The sequence below is a fragment of the Odontesthes bonariensis genome, chromosome 11, assembly GCF_027942865.1.
Source record: "Odontesthes bonariensis isolate fOdoBon6 chromosome 11, fOdoBon6.hap1, whole genome shotgun sequence".
NCBI lineage: Eukaryota > Metazoa > Chordata > Actinopteri > Atheriniformes > Atherinopsidae > Odontesthes > Odontesthes bonariensis.
The window spans coordinates 22,539,822-22,550,697 of record NC_134516.1 but is presented as its reverse complement, the minus strand read 5'-3'; the positions used below and the strand labels follow the sequence as shown (position 1 = coordinate 22,550,697).

Sequence of the window (10,876 nt, the reverse complement as noted above, 5' to 3'; positions counted from 1 at the left end):
TCTCAACGAGGTCTAGGAAAAGAAATTTGGAGAAGATGACAGGAGGTGAATTTTCTAAAATATCTGTTTAGCACCAAAAGCTAGCATTAACAGTTCCACAACCAGGCTATACACTTTTAAACATTGTTTTGAGGCGACCTCACCTCGAACCAAACTCAATCGAGCGGCAGTCATTACATAATCTTGCTGTTCAACTTATTGAATGTGCTGAACTGTTGTTCAGTTCTTCTCTACAAAGTTCTCTTTGCACTACGTGTACCATCTCCTCGTGGTTTTCACTTCACACGACTGAATACTCTTTGCAGTCAGTTTTGACAATGAACCTCTGAGAAATCGGAACGCAGCCATGTTTGATCGAGGAGAACTTTTATACAATAAAGATCCAAATTTTATAGTAGAAAATTGCATCCGTGCAAGAAAATGAAAGAAGATACATTTGATTTGATGATGTGTATGTATGAAATTGTAGTCATAAAAGAGTTGATGCACAACAATAAGCAAAGTAAACAAAGCTTGTTCTGCCAACAAATAGCTAAATATCATCAGATTAGTTCTGCAAAAGCAAAAGAATACAATCAGAAAAGAGGAAAAATGAAGTTTCGCCCCTGAGGGAAACTTTGGAGCCTTTGGTGTAGTTGAACAGTTGAGGCTTAAGGTCAGCTCCTCTCTCTCCTGCTGCTCCATTGTTCCTCTGTTCGAGATGAGGACGTGTGTCAATCAAACTGCACTGAAGACCTTTATAGCGTGACAAGGGCCATTGAGGGGTTATTGCCAAAGACGACGATCCATTCATGAGAAATGTCATGGATGTTGTGATAAAAAAAATATATCAACCTTGTGTGGAGTGTGGGCAGCATGAAGCATTTTTTTGTTAGAGTTAGGAGTGTGTCTGTGTCACTGTGGCTTTTTTGCTAAATGATACATCAGCTGCTATTGTAGTGCTGGGAGATCATTGTTTCACTCGGGTGTGCACGAGCAAAGTGCAGATGGGAGCGAGGCTTTGTGTGGGGGTCCGTAGGTGACACAGTGTGATGCATGTCTTTCATAACAGTCCATTAGCTCCCTGCATGTGCGTCTCCTGTGTTCCTGTATCTGGACGTGCTTGTGCGTGCAGGGGTTAGTGCACGTTCCCGGGTGTGTGAAAACAGAATGAGCGTCCTTGTGCGAAGATGTGTTGGATGTGGCCGCTGATGGGCCGTGAATCAGAGCCCAGCGTGCTGTTATTTCCAATCGCTCCCACCGGGACGAGCAGAGTACCATCCGAGCTGCTGTCTGTTATCCCACACCCTCAAGTTCTCTGACCCCGACCATATTTTTCTTCTTTCCCTCCTTTGTTTTCACTTTGTCTTTCCTTCCCCCACATACTGTGACTCGTAGCTCTTTCTCACTTTCTCTACTTGCTCTCATACTTATTTTCATGAGATGTTGCCTTCTTGATGGATCCCTGCCTCCTAAAAACTGACAACATAACAAGCTCGTTTTCAGTAGTGCCGCAATAACTCATGCCAGTACATGTTGGAAAGCAAAATTTCCCTCAGAAGTATCTCCCTACCCCACGCAAATCTATTCAACACAACACCAGTGCTGACAAAATGCATGAAAATCCACTGATTTTGGACGCTGCTCGCCCTCTACAACAGCAGGCTACAACTAATCCATCTCCCTCTACATGTTTTTAATGAGCCTCCATAACCATAATCCGTATGGTGCAGAGCTGCTCAGGCCCACTCGAGCTGCTTCCATGACTATGTGCTGTCAGCAAAATGTGATGAGGGACACGTGTGTGTTTTTGTGTTTGTGTGTTACTGTCACCGAGCATCTGCGTTGTCAGTGTGCCATTGTGGTTGACAGTTTCCCATCTGGTAGCGGTGGGATACGCGTGTCTCTGAATACTTGTGTGTTTATCATCTAAAAAGAAAGCTCAACTTACGCGCATCAAACCGTCCCTCGTCAAAAAATGAGTTGGGAATATCAGACGCAGAAACTAATCAGACTGGCGACAGTCTGTGTGTGAGGGCCGGTGTAGAGAGGTAAAGGCTGCCAGGCTCTTTTTAGGAACTCCCAAAGGGAACCACATTAGGGCCCTCCTGGGGCCAAATTAGAGGCAGCTAACCAAGTTAGAGAACGGCAGCAGAGGGGGTCTGACTGGCAGGGATGGGTTGATTTCACTCCAGCCCCCTGAACTAAAACAAGCACACACACCTCTCTTTGTTTTGCCGCTGATCAGCAGAAGATAAAAGCCAGTTCCTGACAATAGCAGCCTCTCTGTTGTGGAGTCTACAGGGAGATCCTGACAGAGAGCAAGAGCTATAATGTATTCCTGTAGGTCAGCCGGGATTAGTGCGTCTGCATCAAGGGGAAGAGATTTAAACTCATTTAGCCCTTAAAATAGAAGTTCATTTCCATTAAATCTTGTTCTGTTTTTTGTCCATACATTATGTTCTTACAGGAAAAGTTTCCCAAGGAAGGCTATAAACAGAAAGAGTGTGCACATGCAGATGTGTGCAAAAGTTTGAGCTCCTCGGAGTGAATCGACATAAATGAGACACCGCATCAAAGCGCACATCTACACAGAGATTTATTACGTTTTTATTTCATGAAGACAAAAAAATTTGTCACTCATTTTTGCATTGGCAAAGAGATTAAAGCATCCTCTCATAAATGGAACGCACAGCCAGGATCTGTTCTCCCTCTACCCTGAGTAGGTTGCAAACCAGAGGGGATTTGCTGTAATACAGCTAATGAAACATATCTAAATACTCCGAACATTTACTTTAGTCTTCCTGCATCCTGACTAATAGAAATACAAAACAATCAAACATGAATTAGAACCTTTCCGTTATCATCCCTGCCTCACAGATGAAGACTCGGTTAGTCACGTCAGACCCGTTTCAGACTAACATGCAAATGAATTCTTCTCACAGACGGTGTCTGTGTCAGTTTTTTTTAAATTTCGCCCCAAAGTCTACGAAGTTTGCTGCCTTTCAAGTGGCACTCTGACTTATACCACAGGACATTGTACTTTTCATGTTTGTTCATCGTGTCAGTCCTATTGTGCCCTGTAACGTTATCCTGCATAATCAGTTGGCATTTTGGTGGCTTCTGTAGGTCTCTTTATCAGTGGTGCTATGTCTCACAACTGTACAGGGAGCCCAAGAGCAAATAGTTGCCAGATTCTCTCATAACTCATTAAAGTGCTACCTGTAAGTAATTCATTTCAGAAGTTCAGTCGCTGACAACGAGCTGGCGCCGCATCATTCCATCTTGTAGTTCTATAACGGCAGTCTTGCCAGGCTTCTCGGTATCATTTAGTCGTCTCACACCACAGACTCCACCATCTCGGACTATATGGAACGCAGCAGCACTGCAGTCCTTGATCTCCACTGCAGACTCTGTGAGCTTGACAGAGTGGCACATGAACTACTGTGGTTGAAGTGGATCTCCAGATCACCTGGAGAGCAGGATGAGGACTGGTGTCACCAGGTGCAGTCAAAGGTAGTGGTGGGATAAAAGACTACTTAGAAAGGGAGCTGAATGACAGTAACGTAGCGTTAAAACATTCCAAATCAAATCAAATGTATTTGTATAGCACATTTCATGTACAAAACAATTCAAAGTGCTTTACATAGAATAAAAGCACTGCAGCAGGAAGTGTAAAAAGCATTAAAAATACATCAAAGAATATAAAGAAAAACAAATAAAATAATATAAATTAATTTAAAAACAAGCAACAGTTTAGATACATTAAAAGATATCGTGCAGATTTCATGCATAGACACATGAGAAAAGAAATGTTTTTAACCTGGATTTAAAAATGTCTACATTTGGTGAAAGTTTGATCTCCACTGGCAGTTTGTTCCACTTATTTGCAGCATAACAGCTAAATGCTGCTTCTCCATGTTTAGTCTGGACTCTGGACTGGACCAGCTGACCTGAGTCCTTGGATCTAAGAGCTCTGCTGGGTTTATATTCTCTGAACATATCACAGATGTATTTAAAATAAATTCCAAATAATTAATAATTTATTGATTTCTCTTTCTTTCACATTCATGGCCAAAGCAAAAGGATGCCACTCTGTAATATTTCCAGCTGGGAGGGATTGCTTCCCCAGCAGAGAATCTTCTGCTGAGAAGGCCACAACATATATCAACATATTTCCTGCTTGCAGTTTTTTAAATGTCTAAAGATGTAGAAGACCAGACCCAAACCGTTAAGCAAGTTTAACAGGCAAAAAGGGCTTAAATAAAACTTAAATATGTTGGATATCAATTGTTTTGCTTATGTAAACTCAGTCTACAAGTCCCAGTTCAACTTGGTGGGTTTCGAGTGGATTTTCAGCACTTGAAACAAATGGAAGTGAGCTTTACCAGCAGATTTTGGTTCATTTTTGGGTTCCTGTAAATGACAAAGAACATTATAAATCTGACTTTCGCTCCGTTAAAGTGGCTGTTACCTGGTGAATAATTTCCTGATGGCCATGATATTTGGAATTTCTGCATAATATTCAGCTTTTATAAGAAAAAAAAAGGTGGGGAAGTTTTAAAAAAAGTGGTTGAATCACCAATGGGTTTTTTTTCAGACGTGGACAAATGTATCATTGCAAAGCTTTAAATTTCATTGGAGTTGTTATGCCAGAGATTTTGAGTCTTGAAAGTATACACATCATGTTCACGTCTGCACTGTTTGTTGGCTGGAATGTCAAAGCATTCGTGAATATTTCAGTGCCAGAACAGGCACACTTAGGATATAACCAGCATGTAGTGGGATTTTAGACTTTTTAGCAGAAAACTTTAGTGGAATTACTTTTCTATCAAAACATTTAAACAGACCCTAAAGCACTGCAGTGCTGTCGTTATGAAATACCTCACCATTACCAGATTGATAACAGGTGGAAAAGAAAACAGGATACTTCTGCTCATGTGTGTGTGATTGACGTGCCGACTGACACAGGTTCAACACAGGTCCCCTGTTTCCTGTTACATGCCACACACACACCAGCAGCCAACACACACACACACACACACACATACATATGTATTTGGTGGTGGTGACATTTGCAAAGTCTCACAGTGGATGGTCATAAATCTCAGTTTTACAAGTGACTCCTGCTGAACCCAGCAGACCGCTGACCGCATCGTCTTGACATTCTAGACTATGCTGCAAAAAAATCACCACAGGGTTCAAACTCACTGGGAGCTCTGATTGATTTGCCTCATGAGGGCAGTGAAAGCCGCTTACTGTTAGGGGCAGGCTCGCTTCCGTTTATGAAAGTCTTTGCTCATTACCATCATGACAAGGGGGGGAGATTAGGCAGATTTCAGTGTTTGCCTGAATAACACTTAAAGAATGCAAAACAATTCCCCTCTTTCACCTTTTCCGCACCAGAAAAAAAACACATTTATATAAGTATAACTGCAGGGTTGAGACTGAGCAAAACATGCTGTAAATTTGACCATTGACGTGTGCAGTCAAACAGCCATCTAAATAACCTGCAGTTTTGTTTAGTCAAAAGGAAAAGAGGGAGAGAAAGCTTCAGATTTTGAATTCTCCAGGCTGGAATCCAATCAAGTCATTAAGAGTAGGTGGAGCCAGTGCAAAGTTCCCATATCTTGATTTTGATTGAGAGACAAAGGCTTCAGTGCTCTCTGAAAACACCAAAAACTAAGGTTTTTGTGTGAAAAGTTGTAATGGGGCTCAGAGTGGCTGTTTTCCTAGGGTTTGTGCTTTTCCTCTCAGGGGGAAATCTTTTCTCAGCAGCACAATACACCAATGAGGCTCCCCACCAGATGCCACAAGAGCAAGTGACAACAAGCTCAGAGCTAACGGCACGTCTGCAATTAAATCAATCGGAGCAAAGGCACCTGGTCCGGCCTCCTGTCACCGTCCAGCTCAGGATCTACCATCTCAGGAAACCAGCTGACAAACAAAAAGCACTCCACCCTGTTGAGGAGGAAAAAATGCAGAGCGTGCAGCCAAGAGAGCTGAACTCTGAGCTTCCTGAGCAAAAGGAATCCATCCCAGTACGAGAGATGTTGAAACTGCCGATTCAAGGTCAAGATATGAACTTGTCTGTCAAGAAGGAATCCAAGGTAGCTGAGGAATGCTTTCTTTTTGACTGCTTCACATCCTTTTTTTTTTATCCACACATGTTCTGTGTAAATCAATTAGACTGATGTTCTAGGTGGTTGTGAGGTTTGAGCAGCGGGTGGCTGTGCCAGCAGAAAGCGTGTCGGCTCGCTGTGAAGAAACAAAGGTCACCATAGCGGTCAAACAGGACTTCCAAGGTAAAAGCTGCCCATCAAGTGTTTGAATTGATCACTTGAGTGTTGTTGTTTTTTTTTCTGCAGTGGCACCAGCACAGGTCCATTTCCAATGCCTTCTGCTCTAATGGCTGTAGAAGCCTAAATTGGAACAGTGAGGATGGGACACAATGCTGATTACTGCAAATGGCTCAGACTGTGGACTTGGCAATCAATATTATGTTTCCTCTTATTTCTTCACTCTCAGAAGGAGCATTCAGTTTGCCCGAACGCTGGCTTTACAGCAACGCATTAAGAAATCTTTGTATTTGTCCTGTGGCTGAACCTTAAACTTGCTGTGAGGGTTATTGACTGAAGAAGGAACAGAAATGGCCGGCGGTAATGGGTTTTCTTTAAGTTTTGCCTTGTCCTCCTTGTTCTTAGGAAATGGTCAGTTGATCCGACCAAGTGATTTGACCTTAGGAGGATGCGCGGCAGTCGACACAGTTGACGGCGTCCTGCTGTTTTGGTCAGAGCTACACAACTGTAGCAGCACAGTAATGGTGAGTGGCTCGCTGTCGTCTCAAGCACATCTAATGTTGAACATTTGAAGTTACTGAAGCTGTTTCTTTCTGCAGATGACTGAGGAGTCTCTCATCTACTCATTTCCTCTGATGTACTTTCCAACACCTATTGGCAACACCTCCATTTTAAAGACAAGTCCTACTGAGATGACGGTTCAGTGCCGCTATGAAAGGTAAAGCCTGATTGCTTTTTGCATTCCCTCCCCATAGCTTACTTTGTGGCTAGCTCAAGTTATGAAAGATTTTGAAAAGTATATATTAGCCACTATCAATAACGGATTCAAAGTGTGTTCTATTCTGAATTGCTAAATCCTAATTCTGGTGAACAATGCAGAAACCCTGTTACTTTACATCATGGTCATACTATATTTACCTCTGGCTTCTGTTGTGCTCCTTCTATATTGCAGCAGAAAACTGCACATATCTGGTAAATATTTGAGTGTTGAATTGGGTACTATTTGTCCAAATCCTCCTTGGATATTTCTCTTTAGATGAAGCCTGTTTGCTTTTGAAAAATTTAAGGTGGCTGACATTTATTTTTGAAAAGAGGAAAAAGGCTCATACATTTCTGTCCTTTTGGCACACACATTTCACATTTTTGTCCCCCTTGTAATGATTTAATTTCTGTTTTTAGAATTTGATCAATTAGGGTGCCATATTGAAGTGGCTTACAAGTTAATATTGGATAAACATAAGTTTCAGTCCTTGAATCTACATTTAAGAGACGAGTCATCTGTGGCACTTTCACTCTTTGTGAGTGAAGCAGTGTGTGTCTCTAGTGAAACTCCTGTGCTTCCTGTAATTCTCCTCACAGGAGGCATTACGTGAGCAGTGACACCATTAGGCCCACCTGGAAGACGGCCGCCTACAAAATGCAAGCAGACCAGCGGCTGCACTTCTCCCTGCATCTTATGACGGGTGAGATGATGAACCTGGGGCTTCTATTCTTTTGATTTGCACACAGCAGTCTGGCTAATTTCCCCAATGACAAAAGGCGTGATTGCAATCACTCAGGCTCTTGCACGCAGACTTTATCTTGACTATTAAGGATGCTAAACAGGGACTAGATAAACAGGGGAGAAACTCAAATGGTGATGAGCTGAAATGACATGCCTTCCAGGCTGCAGCTGACCCAACACGGTCACTGGCACAATGAAGTGATCGATATACAGCAGTGTAGTGTAGATTGTTCATCTTAAAGTTGGTCTAACAGAGCCTCCTTCTGATTTACTTACTGTGAAACTGGATGAACTTTAATAGATATTACGAAAGTTTTTTTTAAATTCATTTAGCAGGCGCAGACCATCATTTGTGTTTCTTATCCAGGTTGATGATGCAGATGCATTTGTAATTGATTTATTGCCTTATTTTCCCTTGATGTTACTGCATCTATATCCCATTCTCTGCTGCAGCCCTGACCATCTACCTCCCTGGGGCATTGTTTTAGTTTCATCTAATAAGACTGATGGGCCCCAACATTACTGTTCCACTTACATCTTTTCTTGTGTATTTGATTAGAGGACTGGCAGTGGCAGAGGCCTTCCAATGTCTACTCCCTGAGTGACGTGATACACATGGAGGCATCTGTTCTCCAGGGTCACCATGTTCCTCTGAGGGTCTTTGTTGACAGCTGCATGGCCACTGTGAACCCAGATCCCAGCTCTCAACCTAGATACCCCGTCATTAATAACTATGGGTGAGAAACTATGAATTGGATTTGTAATATACTTGATTATAGCAGAAATATATATATATATATATATATAGATGGATAAACAGCCAGGAGGTTGTATTTTTCTGAGACCTTGTTTCTATGTGTCCTTCGCTGTCATTTTAAGGTGTTTAACTGATTCTAAGCTGACGGCAACCAAGTCTTACTTCACGCAGAGGAACCAGGAGGATAAACTTCATTTCCGGTTCAAAACATTCAAGTTCTACCAAGATGACAAGAATTCAGTGAGTAAAGCTGGTATAAGCTGTGTTTGGTTGGCACATAATCTCTTTTCAAGGCTTCAAGATCCTTCAAGGTAGCCTGTAGAAAACGGAGCGAATAAATGCCCTCTGATGCCCCTTCCACCCGTTCAGAGCTTATTGGCTTGTACTGGAAATATTGGCAGAATCTTTCCAGATATAATATATTCTTGAGATTAAAGTGATTCCTGAAGCTCTCGGTTTTCCCCTTCTTGATGTCCACCAGTTGTTTTCACAACGGGAAGTTTGTTCCCAGTTAGGAGCTCCCAGTTAGCCCAGTTGAGCTTCAAACCACTCGGTGGAAAAGGTTGTTATTCACATTTCTTTTTAGCATATTATCAAAAAATCCTTTTCCATTTAGGTTGTGAATGCATCGCATTCTCCCTGCCCCCCCCCCTTCCTGTCAAGCAACTCTCAAATAAAATAACTTTCAGTTGGACATTTCTTATTTATATGCAGATTTCTGATTTAAAGAAATCAATATTGTTCAAGCTAAAGAAATTAGAATGGATCGTGGCCATAAATATGAGCCAGCATCAACCCATTAAACCTTTTGTGCATCTGTACAATCAGGGTTTTGGGTAAATCTCTTATTAAATTACAATATGATCAGTTTGCCAAACAGAATGTTCTCCCTGATGCAACAAGACACTCGAAATCCATTACAGCCTCTAATGGTAAATGGCAAATTGAGGGCAGTTCAGTAAAATGTGTGAATTAAGCTGGTGTCACAAGCACACTGTTTTGTTTTGTTTTTTTTTTTGTTTGTTAAAACTGATTCTTTTTCTTACTTTTAGTGTATTAATAGATTTAGTCTGTACCATATTATGCACCTGCTCAAAATAAATGTCTAAACATAATTGAACTTCCTGGCAGATCTATATGACATGCCACCTGAAAGCAACGACGGTTGATTTTCCCGTTGACTCGCAACACAAAGCCTGTTCGTTCTTGACCGAAGCCGAAAGGTTGGTGCACGAGTGTTTTAAGTGAGTTTATTTTTTTCCTGCAAAGCTCTGCTCAGCCTTTTTTACAAGACAAATTTTCATTTCTGGACAGATGGGTGGCATCAGGTGGAGACAATAACGTGTGTAGCTGCTGTGAGACCAGATGCAGTGGGCAGAGACCGAGAAGAAGCCTTGCAGCAGATGCTGGTATGGTTTATAGAAGCTGCAATACATGACACTGGCGTGGCTCCTAAGCATATGACATGCATCCAGAGGGGGAACTTTGATACTTTTTACAATGTTTGTTGGTGTAATTAACAAATTATTTCAGAGGAGTTTTAGGTCTGCTTGGTGTTTCTGATGACTGTTTGAAAGTTTTTCTTTTCTGAAAGGTGTTAATTTTGAGAGCCCCAAAGCTAAATGTAATCAGCCCCAATCTAACAGAGGCTCCACCTGTGTTTATATGAGCTTACTTACTTTCATTTGGCATTCATTGTGTTTACGAGGAGGATTGATTTTTATTTTTTAGTTAATCCCTTTTGATTGTTTAACCAATCAGTCGTGTTCTGAAAGGTTGACTCAGCTGCCTAAATCCACTAAAGCTTTTTTTTTTTCTTTCCCCTCCACCACATCATCTCTCTGCAGCTCTGCGGTGGGAGGGGATGGCAGCACTGGGCCCAATCCTGTTGGACAACAGTGTTCAGCACAAGGAGCTGACTGCGATGGCTGAGCTTCCTCTAGAACCAGTTCCTCAGCACCAGGCAGAAGAAGGGACTCAAGCTGGTAGGGGATGCATTTATATTTAGTTCTCGCTTAACTTTCTGCTCGTCTCAGTGTTGCTAATCTTAACTGCTGTAACTAATGCGTTCTTTTAATTTGGATAATAATGTTTGTCTTTTTCTTTTCATGCTCCCTCCTCAGCCTTGTATTCATCGACGGCCTTGCTGTGTGGAGCAGGTGCAGCGCTGGCTGTGGCGTTAGTTTTCATGAGCACTGTCATTTGCAGCAGACTTCGCAAACCCACTGGGCATTCTGTTTGTACCTGATTAAAGACAATAAAACATTTATAACAAACCTTTTCTCTCTCTTCTGAGCAGAGCTAAATGGTTATTTTCCAGGTGGGTCCATGTGGGTA

At 42.0% G+C, this 10,876-nt stretch overlaps 1 protein-coding gene across 1 annotated transcript; it reads left to right on the top strand.

Annotated features, from left to right (window-relative positions):
* The first annotated feature begins 5,687 nt into the window (after positions 1–5,687).
* Positions 5,688–10,787, top strand: LOC142391405 (zona pellucida sperm-binding protein 3-like). Its single transcript, XM_075477177.1, has 11 exons — positions 5,688–6,089; positions 6,182–6,284; positions 6,684–6,802; positions 6,878–6,996; positions 7,638–7,741; positions 8,342–8,519; positions 8,662–8,779; positions 9,671–9,762; positions 9,854–9,948; positions 10,387–10,524; positions 10,663–10,787. The coding sequence occupies exons 1-11, from the start codon at positions 5,688–5,690 to the stop codon at positions 10,785–10,787; spliced, it is 1,593 nt and encodes a 530-aa protein (XP_075333292.1).
* The last annotated feature ends 89 nt before the right edge of the window (positions 10,788–10,876 follow it).